The sequence below is a fragment of the Talpa occidentalis genome, unplaced genomic scaffold (genome assembly GCF_014898055.3).
Source record: "Talpa occidentalis isolate TD23 unplaced genomic scaffold, MPIMG_talOcc4v2.1, whole genome shotgun sequence".
In the NCBI taxonomy this organism is placed as follows: Eukaryota; Metazoa; Chordata; class Mammalia; order Eulipotyphla; family Talpidae; genus Talpa; species Talpa occidentalis.
The window spans coordinates 78,368,513-78,385,781 of NW_026555331.1; the positions used below are offsets into that span (position 1 = coordinate 78,368,513).

The 17,269-nt window shown below is 41.2% G+C and overlaps 1 protein-coding gene across 2 annotated transcripts in view; it reads right to left on the reverse strand.

Annotated features, from left to right (window-relative positions):
• Window positions 1-17,269, reverse strand: part of POU6F2 (POU class 6 homeobox 2) — a 526,248-nt gene that overhangs the window by 8,838 nt on the left and 500,141 nt on the right. For both annotated transcript variants that reach the window (XM_037507267.1, XM_037507275.1), the window contains one exon: window positions 8,917-9,085. In XM_037507267.1, the coding sequence (XP_037363164.1) occupies window positions 8,917-9,085 (169 nt within the window). The remainder of the gene's footprint in view (window positions 1-8,916; window positions 9,086-17,269) is intronic.

Consider the following 17,269-nt stretch of genomic DNA (forward strand, 5'->3'; position numbering starts at 1 on the left):
ACAGCATGGGTTGGGATGGTGGAAGATTTCAAAATATTCCTGGATCTTGCCTGTAGTGAAGTCATTCTCCCTGGGGGCTGACTCCATTGTTCTTCACCTCAGACTTAGGTGAAAAGTTTTCTCTTCCTCTTGTGTACAATCACCCATCAATTTCAGTAAATTTGAGTCCTTATATTGGACTATATTACTGTGTTGGACTATATTACTGTTCTGAACTTAAGACTGTAAAACTACTGTTAACAGGAAATGAAATAATCATTTGCATCCCAAGGCCAATTTTTCAAGGACTTCTGGTTTTTTAATTTTCTTCCTTTTAAACATTTATTTTAATTGAGGTACAACTGACAGCAACATTATATTATTTTCGCAATATTTGTAAATGTTTATATTATATAAGTAATGTAATAAGTAATATGTCTACTTTACATTCGTAAACCATACATAGTTACAGAATTATTTTGTTTATGATGAAAACTTCCAAGATATTTTAAATGACGATGTCAATATTTGGGGAGGACTTGGAGCTTCGTGTATAGAGTCTCTCATTAAAGGGGAAATGGACTTTGTAAACAGGATCTAAAATACAGGTGTGCACACTGCACTTTTATGTTTACATCTAAAAAAAAGTTCTGTAGAATTTTTATGTTATTAGTCATAATTTTGTGTGGTAATATTGAGAGGTGATATAACCATTGCAATTAGTCTACAGGTATTTCTTAAGTGACTCCTGGGAGATCTAATGAAAGGAGAGAGGGGGCAAAAGAAATAGAGGCAGTTGTAGCTTCTATGGAGTTTATGGTCTGTAAGGGATCGGGGTTCAAGACTGCATGAGAAACAATTAGAGAAAAATACCAGGCAGATTGTAGTCAAAAACTAGTAGTATGACAGCCACAAAGGATTTACAGAGACAGGGGAAGTGACAGGAGCCAATTCCTCTGGATTTTACTCTGTGGGCAGCTTCAGAGAACAAGTGGTCATGTTCTGATCAGACAGGTACTAACGCAGGAGGAACAGAGCACTGTGGGGGCTGCAAGGGCTTTGGTAGGGTGGAATGGGGGATGGTGTTGGGGATGGTGAATATTTCAATGCTGCACCTTGAAAAATTGTTGGTGGGCAAGAGCAGAGCATGACTATTAAACTGGTTTGATTGTTAAGATTAATTAAAATCCTACCTTTCTCCTAAAATTCTCCCCAAAAGGCTGATCATTTGGTTAAGAAGAGACTTTTTTAGATGGTCTCTCATGGAGGCTGTCCTCCAGATCTTAAATCCCACCAGCCCTGCAGCCTGGAGCAGCTTCAAGGGAGTTAAAGATACCGGGGGTATATCCATCCACACAGCAGCTTTGAACCCTTCTCCCGTTTCTTTAAAAAAATTCCTTGACTGAAATTTGCAGATGATCAACATGCAAATAAAACTCAGGTTTTCTGCTACTTACACAATTTTTGAATTACTTGCCAACATTTAAACACTGGGAGATTTCAAGGAAAAATTCAGGATTATGTTAGACAGCTTGTCCCAAGTATACATTTGCACTTGGGGACAATTGATCAACTGGAACTAACTCTGGGTGCCCCTTCTGCTTCCCATCATCCTCAGCTCTAGCCCTCCTCAGACTAGTGCCATGCTCAGTCTGTTTCGTGACCAAATATTTAGAGTATGCATTCCCAAGGATGAAAAATTGGCTCTGGAGCGCTGGTGGGGAAGGTGGATAAGGCTTAGATAGTACAATGGTTTTGGTTCCCTAATGGGCCCCACATGTAAACAGAACACATGTAGAATAAGTATATCAGTTGTATTAACATATCGAAGGTGAAGGACTAAAACTAGGATAAAAAATCCTGAAATAGCCTTCGTGGACAGGGGTTGGGAGGAAGTGTTAAAATAATTGAGGCAGTGTTAAAATAATTGAGGTGACCCTTGTTTGGAGCAGAGGGACAGAATGACACAGTTGGCGGAAGGCCTGGCCTCTCTCCCTCAGGGAAGAGTGAAGAAGAAGAGGGTCTTCGCAGACTTGCAAACATTGGTGGTGGAGGTTCAAAATTGAGGGTAAAAAGTGGAAGCTGGAGACATCCTCTGTAACAATACGGTGATGATTTTCTTAATTCTGTGGGTGTAAGAGTGACCTGGTGGGACCCAGGGGCATGCATTTTTAGTAAGTACCACAGGCGATTCTGATGCGGGGGATCCGGTGTCCCTGATATCAGTGGAGTTCTCTGTGACTCCCGTCTGATTGATTCTGGGTATGGCATCCTCTGCATGCCACGGTCTTCCCTGGACCCTTCACAATGATTTTTTTTTTCACCAGGTTTCACTACTTGGAAAACTTGCTCTGCAACCTGAGTAAAACTGGAAAAGCTCCAGGAGTGGGTTACTTATACTTGACCTTCCTCCACTCCCAGCCCCACCACAGAGCAAGAGACAAATATTTGGGTGTTGGTGGACCGGGTAGCCAGCATAGTCTGGGGATGGGGGGGAAGATTTTTTTTCTGAGTAAAGTTAAGTAGCCTCTGTGGGAAGTTAATCTGTAGAGCTAACCAGCACATGAAGGGTGGGTCTCTTATTTGAAAGAATATCTGTACCCAGTCTAGGACGAGTGCTGTCACCAGATTTAGCAGGTTTATGACTTGTGTTGCCATTTTATGTAAATCTGTTCTAGTTTCTTCCTTTCCCCTGCTGCTTTTATTGTATCTGTCTCCTTACTAGTTCTTTGAGATCAGAAGTGAAGTGTGTGTGTGTGTCTGTGTATGTGTGTATCTGTGATTGTGAAGGTTGCTTTGGGCCAGATCACTAAAAATAACCAGAGTTGAAGAAGAAAGCTGTGGACTCATACCCCCATGCACTGAGCAGTCTTCTGTGAGAGTTACCACAACTCTTACTCTAAAGCTCAGAGAGGTGGGCGATTGTCCCTTTGAGTCAGAAGCTTCCAAGAGGCCTCCCTCAAGCTTTCATTATATCAGGAAGCTGAATTCTTCCTTTCACACATTTCCCACCCTTGTCTTTTTCCTGGTTTTAGTTAAAGAGCTGGTAAGATAGGAATTCTTGTGAAATATAAACAGGGTGATGGTCTATTGGACAAAGAGTCAAAAGGGGAAATCAGTATTTCTCTGTGCAATTTGTTGATTGCTGGAGGTAAGTTGCTAGGCTCTCTTTATATAAGTGTTCTTATCCATAAAAATCAGATGGCAAGCTCTATTATGATGCTTTTGCTTCATGGCTTCTAAGACTACAAAAACCTTCCATCCAAAGAAGGGCTCACCCTTGGACAAATATTAGTTTTACCCTGATTACGTGTGGAACTTGTCTTCACACATTGGGAGAATTCATCAGACAGTGTCTATAAGGTGCTTTGCATTAATAATAAAAAAGTGCTATTTTTTCATCTCAGTGCTTTGTCTTACACTCTTGAGGTTATTCACGGAGTCGGAACAGTTCCCCTTCTTTAAGGGATATATGCTTTTATGAGTGGGGACGGGAAGATAAGAGGTAAATGTGGTAAATGGACACTTTCCTGGAGTGTCACTTTAGTTCCCAGCCTGGCTCAGAGGTTGACATTCTACCCTGGGATAAGTCAGTATGGCTTTTTGTCATCTGCTTTCCTGCTGCTGTGGAAGTTGGTAAATTTTAAGGATGAATCTGAAGCCACTTCGATGGAGATCTCAGAGGTAGCCCTCAGATCCCCCACAAGGTGGATCAGCACCTTCAGCCTTCTCCAGGGCAACTCGGTCTGGTTCCTCTGCACTGAGGAGGAAGCGGCACCTTTAGAGAAGGGCAGTACAGTGTATTAAATACAGGCTCAGTAAGCAATAGCAATGACCACCCAGGTCCACCCTGATCTGACCTGTGCTAAGAAGCCAGAGGATCAACTATAAAAGGAGTAACTAGCCTGGTGATTTACAAAAGACTGGCACTGAAAATTGGCAGTGACTCATAAATACAATGATGATGTTTTCCAAATAAAATCTGGAATGCATGGGTTGAAATGTAGATTTTTTTTTTTTTTATGAGAGCTAAATGCACGTCGTGTAAAAACAAACCTGTTCTGTAGAATGTGGTTGTGTGGGCTCTGGGCCCATACTGAACTGAGTGCTCAGGATGGACCAGGACAGATGTTTTGTTTTATTTTTAAATTTTCTTCTTCCAACTGTTAACCTGGGCATCATTGTAAAGGGTTGTGGAATAGTCATCATCTATCAACATCATCCTTCTATAACCTCTGCTTGTGGGACTGTTATTGGAGAAATATGTGTCTTTAAAGAAGCTGCCAAGTGTGAATTAACTGCCTTATGTAAACATCCATCTGCTTTTTAGTACCATTCTCACAGCAAATAATGGACATATTTACCAAATATTTCGCACAAATAAGAAACCATTTGGGAACGTGCAATGCAATTTGGAGAACAGCTTACTTGCAATATGGTGACTTCGCTGGCTTGTGGACAATGGTGTGAATTGTGATGATGTGAATCAGAAGTTTCACTGTATTGTAAGCAGCTTTATGTTCAGTTTATAGTTTTGTTTTTTCTGGTATTAACTATCAGTCCTTTGCTATCTAAGAAACAAACTTAGAGGCCAGGGTTTTAAATGAAAGTGTACTGAAAAAGTAAACCAAACCAAGGCCAGCGAACAATAAAAAATCCCAAATCTACCCATTTTTAAATAATACTCTATAAATCTTAGCCTAGTTGGTGCATTTGTCAAGTCATCTGTTTGACTTCCAGACTTTTCAGAGTCCCTGATTATAGAAACTATATCTATCCTTGATGACTATGGAGACTGAGCAAGTTTAAACAGGGTAAGCTTTGTAGTTGCTATGAACAGGTATTGTGCATATATTCTAACAAGAGTGCATGTTTGGTAATTTTGAGTCCAGTTGTGGTGTTCTGGCACGCAAAAAAAATCTGTTATCACTAAGGTATTAACTCTTCCTTAACTCTGTGTTGTTTGGAACAGGGGTGGGGGAAAGCATTTCTGGATAACCCACCTACTCTAGTTTATCTGAAACAATGGCACGTTGCCTAAGGCTAGGGTGAGAGTCTTTGATCATGACGTAGGAGGGTACATTGAACAAGGTTGTTTGTTTTTAAAGATTTATTTATTTATACATACAAGAACCGGGGTACAGGCCAGATGTGTGGGAGGGTGAGAGGGTTCACTAGAGACAGAGCGGGGAACAGAACAGGCAGATTGGCTGAAATACACTGGGGAGGGGAGCAGTGGGTGAGACAGGAGGAGCCTGCCACGCCATGTGGGTACCTCCCTGGCCAGCTGGGGAATCGAACCTGTGCTGTAGAGGCTACAGACAGTTTCACAGCGCTGTGCTCGCTCAATGGCCTGTGCCACCAGGGAGGGCCCGATAAGGTTTTGACCAGAAGTTCAAGTCCAGTTTGACCTTATTCAAATACACCAGTCTTGAGTTGTTGGTGACACCTGTTGCTCCATTAACTATCCAACTCAATCCAAGGATTATTTACTCTGTCAAGTCCTTCTATTCTGTTTCAAACTCTAAAACTGAGATAACTATCCATTAAATTGCCATAATCCTGAGTCACATGTTGATCACAGAATTTCTCTCGTAGCTTTGCTACCAGCTCGTGATGTTCCCCAGAGCAGGGACAACATCTTGCTTATTTTTGCTTTCTTAATTTCTAGCCCCTGAGCTTGGCACATACATGGCACTCATTAAGTGTTTTTTACTTTTAAATTGACAGCTTCTAACCAAAATACTCATTTTTCCTCCCTGTTATTTTACCTGCATTAACCACGTAACAACCACATCTGAAATATGGACTCAGGTCTCAGATTTGGTGCAAGTTAATCTCAGAAAAGATAATTTTAAAATGCACATTTCATGCTTGAATATAAATTTTAAAATATGCAGGATGTTTACATTTTTTCTTTATATTGGCTCAGGGGGAAAAAAGCCTATACTTTATTTTTATGGCATGTGCATTAACTTTCAAAAATTATCTGAAGAATATTTAGGTGATTTGATACATTCTGTTATTCAAATTCCACTGGATAACATTGATGTGTAAGCGTCCTGTCTCTGCTGGCAGGAGAGGCATGTGGATGCCTCAGTCTTGAGTCAGGCCTGCATTGTCATCCTGGCTTTTCACCTGTCAGGTTGGTCCCACAGTTGTCAGTTACTAGTCTCATCTCCACCTGGTCCCTCTGACCAAAGACACTCAAGATGGGTTGTGCTTTCTAGGATCAATTTAATATCAACTTATAACTATCTGAAATGAGGATTTTTAGTACTTAGCTATAAATATTAAAATGAGCAAAATATTGAAAGTGCTTTAAAAATCGTACTTTACAAGTGAAGGCTGAAACTAAGGTACGTGGGTGGTAATCATCATCAGAAAATATGCCATGCATTTCTAGATACATATTCACTCCGTTCTCAAATTTGAAGATGGAATGGCATTAACTCAATGACTTACACAGAACTAGTAAGCAACTGTTGAGTCCAGCAGTGGACTTGTGTAAACTCTGTCCCCTGCTGTGCTCTCCACCCTCTTCTTCCCGGGGAAGGCTCCTCAGTCAGCCTCTACTGTGACTTTGGAGTTTCCTGCTTTAAGAGCACGTGGTAAAGGGGTCTCCCTCAATTCTGTACATATTAACATTACATAATATAGTTCACTCACGAAATACCTAGAACTTCAATGTCCCATTGGCCACTGTGCAATTGAAATTCAACCTGGCCCATTAAGCTGTTCTGTCACTGATTTCTGAAAAAGGCTAATCTTTCCCCACCCAGCTTGAGATAGTGATTAGAGAGAAGCTAGTCTCATCCATCCATCTGTCCCCTGTCCATCCACTCCTCTGTCTCTCTATCCATCTAACATGTTTTGAGTGTCTCCCATCTGTAAAATATTGTATTTATGGGGTGGTTTGTAATTTTATTTCATATTTAATTGATTTTTTAATGTAAAATAATTGAGCTCAGTAACTTTTCTTTTAGGACCAAAACTTAAAAAAGCCTACCCCAAATTTATGATCTTTCTGCTATTTAGAAACAGAGAATTTTGCAGAAACTTGTGTGGAAGATAGAATTGGAACAAAGTTTCAATCTTTTCGCACAGGAGCCCTATCAAGAGTTTCTTTAATGGGGATAGGCTGGGTAAAATGAAGTTTATTTATCCCTGATTTTATTCAAGTATGACTAAAGTTTCTGGTCCAAGTATGACTAAAGTTTCTGTGTCAGAACACTCTGAAAATAACAAGTTGATCACAAACGCCATGTGACTTCTGAATCTCTATTTGGTGTTGGCTCATTTTTTTTTTTAAAGATTTATTTTTTATTTATACAAGAGCTGGGGTACAGGGCAGAGGTGCCGAGGGTGAGAGGATTCACCAGAGGCAGAGTGGGGAACAGAACAGGCAGACAGACCGAAAACACTGCTGAGGGGAGCAGCTGGTGAGAGAGGAGAGGTCTGCCCTGCCATGTGGGAGTCTCCCTGGCTGGTGGGGATTCAACCTGCACTGCAGGGACTGCGGACAGCTTCACAGAGCTGTGCTTAACCTGCTGCACCACCGGGGAGGCTCAGTGTTGGCTCATTTTTAAGAGCAAGAGCATCTAGTCTAGTCCATGGAAGTACTTGAGAATTTTAATATGGTATTAATCCCTTCTTCTTTTCTCTACTCCACAAACATCTCTCTTGCCTGAATTATCCTTATAATTGAGTATATCCATGTAGGTATATACATATATTTATATATTTATGTATAATTATATATATGTACATACGTGTGTATATATATATAAAACTAAACAACATGTATATGCATATATTTTTTGGGGGGGAAGGTTCTCAGTGGGAATTATAGGCCAATCCTTTTTGTTTTGTATGACCAGATTTGCCCATGATATAGGAGGATTCCCTCCTATCCCTGCTTTAGCAGGTCTTAATGATACTGGATCAAACATAACATACTTCACATGTATCCTTGTTCTATGGCACAGATGCCTATGCAGTGTTTTAGCCCTTTAAACCCATAACTACTGGATTTTTGGTCCCAGGAGAATTACAATTTATGTACATGGTCTGTGATTTTATATATGAGTGAAAATTGCACTAAAGGAGAGTAACTAACATTATTACTTTTTAATCAAATTTTATTGATTTTCTATTACCAACATTAAATAAACCCATTGTCTCATTCATCTTAATATGTTTCTATTTGCATGTGACAAATACTCCATCTTTACCTAGGGCCAGATGCCATTTCTTAAAATTATATATGTATGGCCTACTCAGGGAAGCACACTTGCAGGTTTGTTTTATGAATGGTTGCTCAGAGATTTCCCATTGGAGTCTAGCCCATGCCACCTCCCCCACATGCCACTGGAGGCAGTTCATTTTATATACACACCCACCCGCCCACAGGCACACTTGCTTTTATTTCCTCTGACACCTACAAATAGAACTGCAGGGGACTTCAAACACACAGAAAAGCAGCTTGACCTACCGGCTGTGTGCCTGTTGTTGGTTATTTCAGTTCCCAGCTCGTGGCTCATGCCCTGCAAGCTGATCAGCTTCTCCCTCCTGAAGTGGCAGCACTGACTCAGCACACCAGAAAGCACTTGAGATGGAAACCAGCCTCTGCCCACACTCATCAAGAAGGCACGCTTTCCCAGGGAATAGTTTGGTCCTGGGCATGAACGTCACCCCAATATTGGCCTCCTAGGGCCAGGATATTCCTCTTAGAAATTGAGAGAATAAAAGAGAGAGAGAGGAGGGAGACTGGGAGGGGGGAGAGAAAGATAGAGTTGGGGGGGGTTGAGAGTGAGAGAGATGGGGGTGGAGAGAGAGAGAGAAACAGAGAGAGAGAGAGAGAGAGAGAGAGAGAGAGAATTGCGAACAGGCAACAACAAGGCCACTATGATTAACCGAGCCAGAAAGGATACTTACTGCTGACTAACTGGCCCACACTCAGAGCTGAAGAAGAGGAGGAGGAGGAGGAGGAGGAGGAAGGCTGCCGGATGGGGCTTTGAGACATGGATGCTTGGCTGTGGGCCAGGTGCAGAAGGTTGCCTTGGGAGGCTGCTTGACCCACTGACGTCTGGGAGGGTTGGTGGAGCTACATGGGGGATGTAAAAATACACAAATGAATGAGAAATTAAGGGGGAAATGCCAGGAAATAGAAGTTTCATCTGGGGTTGAAATTTTATTTCGAAGACTCTGTACTTCTCAGGAAGCATATACACCCTTGTAAAGGCAGGAATGGACCACAGTGCAGGTTTTCTGATCCAGCAGACCGGGTAAAGGAGGAATCAGAGTCCTTAGTGGCTTTTGCAGGTCTTTTTATTGGGATTTACCCGGTACACAGCAGGTAAGGGTGCTGGGGGGCCGGGAGGCTGGCAGGCCTCCCAGCCCCCAGCAAGTCTTCATTCTATCTGGGCTCTCCGGCCTTCTCTCAGCTTCTGCTGCTTCTTTCTCAACTTCTCTTTTGGCTTCTGCTGCTGCTGGCGTCCCCGTGACGCCTTCCTCTAAAGCACAGTCTTAGCCCAGGTGAATCCCATCTACCTCTGCCCACACCCTACTCCAGGTGCCCGCCATCAGGCATGCATTCAGGACCGCAAGGATCCATCATCTATCCTGATGGCAGGAGGGCAGAAAAGCCTGACATTTTTCCTTACCCTATACCCTACACAGCAGGTAGGACGTTTTGGAGATAACATGTAGCTACTTGCTTGACAGATATTTTATTAGTAATTCTAAATATATTATTAATTCCCTACTTGGTTTGCTGGAACACCCAATTTTCTACATTTCTCAACCATGGCTTGTGGCTGTACTCTTTCTCCCCACTGATATAGTGCATTTGACAGACTTTGCAAATACACACGGGTAAGATACAACACTTACAGTCAACTCAGAATGCAACATGCAGCCTTAAAGATATGGCTATGCCTGACCATTCTGACTTATGTAACCTATTTTTTTGGCTGAGTGTATATGGGAACTTTCTGCTCTTCTAATCTAGAGGGTCTAGGTCAATTACTGTGGTCTTGAGAAATATGTCATATGCTATCCTGAGAAAAGAGAGATGTTGGGGAGTCAGGGCAAAAGTATCCATGTCATATCTGTAGCTCTTGCTTGTCACCTTTCTTACTTAGTGCCAGTAGCGTGCTGAGGGCTCTCCTGCCCTGTGTTACTTACTTTGGCAGGGGTGGAATAGCTGGTTTGGGACATGAAGTGTGACCCTGGCTTTAAATTTAGTCAAAATGTCACAAGTAAGAACAATTTGTAAAATTTTGTGTGCTTTAAGGAGGACTTTCTTTATGTTCATTTGTTCCTGACTCCTTGACAGGTTCAAAGAAGTGAGTGGAGCTCAGTTGAGGAGAGAAAGGAGAGAAGAGAGGGACTGATTGCATGTGCCAGGTCTACTTGGAGGCCTGGCAGGGCCTTCTTTTGTTTTGCATGTTGACCCCCTAAAAAATAGACACAGGGCAACCATGAACCCTGAGAGTCTCTACCTTTGCTGTTTGTATATAGTGCTTTCTGGTTTATAAAATACTTTCATAGGCATCATTACACTCTGTAGCAAAGTTTCTTTTTATAAGAATTTAGCCTGAGATAGAAACAAGTCAGGCCCTGAACTTCAGTAGGAGAGCCACTTCCAGAACAGGCACCCATCTTCCATTACTTGCCAGAGTTTAAGAGGCAGGCTGGGAGGCTTCAACTTCACCATTGTCACTGCTTTCCCAACGTGTGTGTGTGTGTGCGCACGTGTGTGTTTGTTCATTTTTTTATGCAACATTATTAAAATATAATTTATATATAGCAGAATACACCCATTACAAGCATACAGTTTAATGAGTTTTGTTAAACATATACATCTGTGAAACCACCATCATAATCAAGATATGGAAACGTCATCATTCTACAAAGTTCCTGAATCCCCTTTGCTATCAATTTCCTCCCAACTCCTAGCCCCAGATAACCACTGCTCTGCTTTCTGTCACAGTGGACTCATTTGGCATAATTCTAGAATCTTATGGCATGTATTCTGTTAAGTTGACTGTTTTTTTGTACTCATATATTTTTGAGATTCATCCATTTTGTTGCATGTATTAATATCATTACTTTTATTGCTGAATAGTTTATATATATTTATAGAATATATTTTTATTGCATATATCTATATGTCACAGATTGTTTAGCCAACATGTAGGTTATTTCTAGTTTTGAACAATTACAAACAAAGCTATTACAAACATTTATGTACAAGTATTTGTGTGTACCTGTGTTTTAATTTCTCTTCTGTAGATATCTAGGAATAGAATTGTGGAAATTACTGGGTCATACTATGAATGCATATTTAACTTATAAAAAGTACCAAATGACTTCAAAAGTGCTTGTAGCATTTTACACCCCCATCAGCAACGCATGAGAATTTTAATTGCTCTAAACCAACACATAGGATGGTCAGACTTTTTAATTCCCTAACGTGTTTAATCCATTTATTAGCACTTTACCTTTTAACATTTGTTATTAATGTGCTACTTTCCTGGTGGTAGTTCACTGGTAGCAGTTTTTGTTTTGCTCCCCAGCTTCACATGATATTTCTATGCAGCAGATAGTCTTAGTATGATTATGAGAAGGAAATTACTGACCCAAGGTTAGTGGTATGCTGAACCTCTGAACGGGGGCTCACCGCCACAGCACAGGAAGGTTCCCACCATACTATGCAGTTCCCTACAGAAGTGCTTGCAGTTACATTTCAAGTGAATATCCTTACTGTTTCTCAGTTGTGCTAAGCGGAGGCTAGATTTTGAACCAAAGATAGTTGTAATTGACATGGAACCCAAATTAATATGCACTAAGCATCTGCCTTAAGTAATTAGCCAATCTAAGCATATAATCAACAATGAATCCAGTAAATTTTATTATGTAGAGACATATTAAAGATTAAATCTATTTTTAATTTGCTTAATAAAATGTGATAGATATTTGCATGTCAGTTACCTGCTCTAACCTATTGAGTTGTCCTTCTAAATATTGTTACTTGACAAAAGCTTTTTATGGTTCTGAGTTACTGAATCATAAGATAGTATTCAGTTTTACCATTTCATCAATAGTTTATTGGACTGGGGTGTGGTAAAGTATCATCAAATTATTCAATAAGACAATAATCAATTTAAATTTTTCTTTCTCAGACACCACTCAGTAAAGATAAAATGACTAGACTTCAATCTCATTTAGGAGTCATTAAAGCAAGCAGGCTGATGCGTTCAGCTATGCAACAGAAAGAATTCGAAAAGAAAACGTGAAACGGTTCTTTAAGAGCTTAGTCTATGTCTACACAAAGACAGAGATAAATCTAAAATAACAGAGAATGTAAGAAAGATTTTTTTAAAGGAAATAAGTATTTTTTTTTTAAACCTTGGGATCCTGTTTACTCTCTAGAGTTCAACCAGGTAGTTCAGAAAAACCAATAAAAATTCTGAAAGCTTCTTACTTGACAAGAATCAAGATTATATAAGCAGAAACATACTAATGGAGCCTATTCATCTCCTTCTAATTGCCAGTATAGACATGTATGTTATTCCAGAGTGATTGTTAGCCCTGATTGCCTATTATACATATAAAAATCACTCCCAGAGATTGGTCTGTCTTTTACAATTTCTTCCCTCAATTAAAGAGGACATTAGATGTACTACTCCTATACCCATCCCTAAAACGGCAATTCTTTCAGGTAAACTATAAAAATGGCTCTACCCTTGATAGTTTAATGATTTTGGTGTGTTAATCTTTGATTAAATATATTCAATATATATCTCAAATACCTATTTGATATATATGAAATAAGAAAAGAGAAAGCAGAGATTTAAGCTACTGTAAGGTAAGGTAAAAAGTATCAGGTTTTTCTGCCCTCCCGCCATTAGGATAGATGATGGAACTCTGCCGTCCTGAATGCATGGCTGATGGTGGGCACCTGGAGTAGGGTGTGGGCATAGGTAGATGGGATTCACCTGGGCTAAGACTGTGCTTTTAAGGGCGGTGTCATGGGGATGCCAGAAGAAGCCGAGAGAGAAGCAGAACGAATGGAAGAGCAGAGATACGAGACCACCAGAGAAGGCCAGAGAGCCCAGAGAGAGTGAAGACTTGCTGGGGGCTGGGAGGACTGCCAGCCTCCTGGGCCCCCAGCACCCCTGCCTCCCATGTGCCTGGTAAATCTAAATAAAAAACCTGCAAAAGCCACTGAGGACTGACTCCTCCTTTACCGGGTCTGCTGGATCAGAAAACCTGCCCTGTGTCAATCCTGCCCCTACAGCTACTTCATGAAATAATGTTGGGATTCAGTATAAAAGTTCAATGTATTTAAATAAATCACATCAGGATTAGGTTAGATTTAATTATGATGTTTTTCAGACACTGACTTAACTGAAAATAATATACGCTTGTATTACATAATTATTGGTCAAAGAAATAACTGTGTAAATGCTTAGACTATAACTGATGACTAAAATTGACAAAGGAAAATGCAAGGAGTTAAGGAATAACTAGAAACATGAAGGGAAAACATTCCTTTTCCTTCCTGGAGAGAAAGGGAAACTTTGAAGCTTCTATGAAGCCAGATACTTCATTACGTTGCCTTGATCTTGAGAGGCCAGATATCTGGATATTGTTTATTGGGTGCTTCCTATGTGTTTTCACATATATTGTTTTTAATCCTGGCAATAGCCCTATTATAAGGTATCAGTGATACCATTAATGAGGAAGCAGAAAAGTTAAAAAAAAAAGTCAATTGCCTGGAATCACAACAGATGCTGTAAGTGAACTTAAAATCCAGGTATGTCAGACTCAAGAGCCAGTGCTCCTTTCACTAGGCTGCATTGCCTTTCAATTCCTGTCTCCACTGGGACCAGACACTGCTCAGGACAACAGCAGGACACTCTACTTGGGAGCTGGGGGCAAATGAGATGTGCTGCAACTGACCCTGGAGAGCGGCTCTGTAGAGTTAATCCACACTAGGGTAGAGCATCATGATCTATCAATTTGAACATAACTCATCATTTTTTAAGGTGAAAATTTAAATACTTTTTCTAGTTTAGTATTATTCTCTAAAGATTCTAAATTATTTAAAATTCATATAGCTTAAGAAACCATGGTATCTATAGGTAGCTAGAACATTATCCAAAAGCATTATGATTTTGGTGTCGTCTGGGACACAACTCAAATAGAATTGCCTGTAGAGTACCCTTTACTTGGTATGAGTAAGTAACTCAAACTTACTTTTCTCAGTATCCTGTTTATATGACCATTTTTTTATTTATTCACTATATCCTCACTACTACTTTGCCTGAAGGAGCTGGGGTTTGAGTTTTGATAATTCCTCTCTTGACCCATTTTTGAATTATAAGCCCTGTGCTATTGACTCCATTACGTATGAGCTAAATAGAGTCACACCTCAAATTCATATGCTAAAATCCTGAAACCCAATTTCTCAGAATATGGCTATAATTGGTGATAGGTTCTTCAAAGAGGTGATTAAGATGAGGCATTAAGGTGGGCTTTCAGCCAATATGATGGCTATCCTTACAAGAAGAGGACATCAGGACAATGACAAGAACAGAGGAAAGACCATGTGAGTGCACAGGGAGGAGGCAGCCATATGCAAGTCAAGGAGAAAGGCCTCAGAAGAAACCAACCCTGATGACATGGATCTCAGACTTTGAGACTCTAACTATGAGGAAGTAAGTTTCTATTGTTTCGATCTTCTATTCTGTGGGACTTTGTTATGGCAGCCAGATTAACAGGCTGAGAGCATGAACAGTCAACAAAGAAGGAGAGGGTGAGGCAGTTCCTATGTGCCTGGAGTTTTGAACTATCTAGAGATGGAGGCAGGGTTGTTACCCATCTTAGATAGGGAATGGGAAACTGAGAACAGGGTTCAGAATCAGGAAAGCTCTGCTCTTCCTGCTGACTCTTACTGGTTGGCCTTGTTTTGTTTGTGTTAGTCAACACTGCTGGAGTGTTAAATATATTCAACAAAAATAGATTCACATACAAGCACACTTTAAAAGCTTGCTTAATTTTCTGTGTCATTGCTCCCCATATACCTTCCATGTGTAACAGTATTTTCTCAGCAGTGTTTTAGTTTCTGGAATAAAGCAACTTCTAATTAAGTTCACAAATGATAAAAAAATAAATGGGGGTGTCAAGTGTCTTGGAAAGTGGAATAAAATACAGAACATACTAGACAAATTGGAAAAGTTAATGCATACAAACAGTAAAATTCAAATTTGATTCAATGGTATATTGAGGCGGTCTGGTATTTTATAAGTATTTTAGAGAGTCACACAGAACCACAGGCTATGCGGTACAATAGAGAAAGTGGCTTAACCTTGGGAGATCTAGCTAAAGAAGAATGCACAGGAAGCTATTGTGACTTTTCTCTATTCCTGCACTGGCTGGCATTTTTCTGATTCTGTGTACCTTGCAGAGAAATTAAATCAGTGGTTCTCAAGATCTGGCATTTGTTAGAATCACCTGGAGGGCTGTTAAGTCACAGATCATTGGGCCCCACCTCTAGAATTTCTGATGCAGTGAAAAGGGTGCGACACAATAATTTGCATTTCTGACAAGTTTCCAGGTGACGCTGACACTGCTAGCTGAGAGAGTACACAGGTTTTGGATGGAGCGTCTCTTAGAAAAAGAGTAAAGGATGTGAATTTATCATCTCTAGACAAGTGAAGCCAGATTTAATAAGAAACTTCAATAATTAGAAGTGGTGATGAATGCTGGTGGATGTTATTGAAGAATTCATTCCACCATGGGCACCACAAGAGCGCAGGTCTTAAAGTTGTTGGAAGATTTAGGGTTGACATGTGGACAATCTAATTTGAATCAATTTGAGAACCGGAGGGTATTTTAATCATCTTTTTGTAAAGTTTGAAAAAACCGGGGGGGGGGGATTTATCTTTTTGGCAGGGGTTCTGGTTTTTCCCTCCAGTTTTTTTCCACAATTCTGAAACATCTGTTTAACCTAAGCAAGAAGAAGAACCCAATATAAAGCTTCATTACAGACATCTCCTGTTTGCAAGTGGGCAAGTATGGGTAGAGCACTAATGGCCTCAGAAAAGAGAATGGAGTGCAGTGTCATTCATGTCAGACACTGAGGACTTAGAGAAGTGAGGAGATACCCAGATAAAGACAGGGGTGCCAAAGACAGTCATGAAACAGGCTTGGGTCACACAACAAGCTGCTCATCAGATTTTAGCACAGAGCAGAAAACGTGGGGTTAAGTGCAGTTGAGATAATAAGGCTGGTCAGTGTGGAGAGAAGAGTTAACATTCATAAGAAAGAGAATGTTAACTTTGCTCCCATTAAGAGTTAATTTGGGGGCTTCCCCTGGTGGCGAGGTGGTTGAGCACTGGGCTGCGAAGCTGCCCGCAGCCTCTGCAAGAGCCAGTGCAATCTCCGACCACTGGTGAGGGTCCCACACCGCGCGACAGACCTCTCCTGCTGCGCCCGCTGTTCCCCTCATCAGTGTATTTTTTCAGTCTGCCTGTTCTGTTCTCTGCTCTGGCTCTGGTGAATTCTCTCACCCTCCCGCGCTTCTGACTGTACCCAGTGCTTGAATAAAACAACAACAACAACAACAACAACAACAACAACAACAACAACACCACCACCACAATTGAGGGCCTCCCCTGGTGGCGCAGTGGTTGAGCGCTGGGCTGCGAGGCTGCCCGCAGCCTCTGCAGCGCCGGTTTGTTCCCTGACCGCCAGCGAGGGTCCCACAAAAAAAAAAAAAAAAACAACACAAAACTGAAGGTTCTGACCTGGCTTTCTCTGAAAGCATGACTTTGGAGTGCTGGTGCCCTGGACAGGGAAACACAACAACTGGGAAGCAATTTAATTGAACACAATGACTGTGCACCCATCATGGGTTAGATCTTGACCAAGATTGAGTCAGAAAAACAACAAAGGAAACAAAGGCAACAATAAACAGGTGGGACTACATGAGAGTTAAAAGCTTTCATATAGTGAAAGTAACTATCATTAAAAAAGAAAATGAGGGCCTCCCCGGGTGGCGCAGCGGTTGAGCGCTGGGTTGCGAAGCTGCCCGAAGCTTCTGTAGCACGGGTTGATCCCCGCCGCAAGGCAAGGGTCCCACATGGCGCGCAGACCTCTCCTGCCGCCCGCTGCTCCCCTCAGCAGTGTACTTGGGTCCTTCTGCCTGCTCTGCTCCTCGCTCTGGCTCTGGTGAATTCTCTCACCCTCCCGCGCTTCTGACTGTACCCAGTGCTTG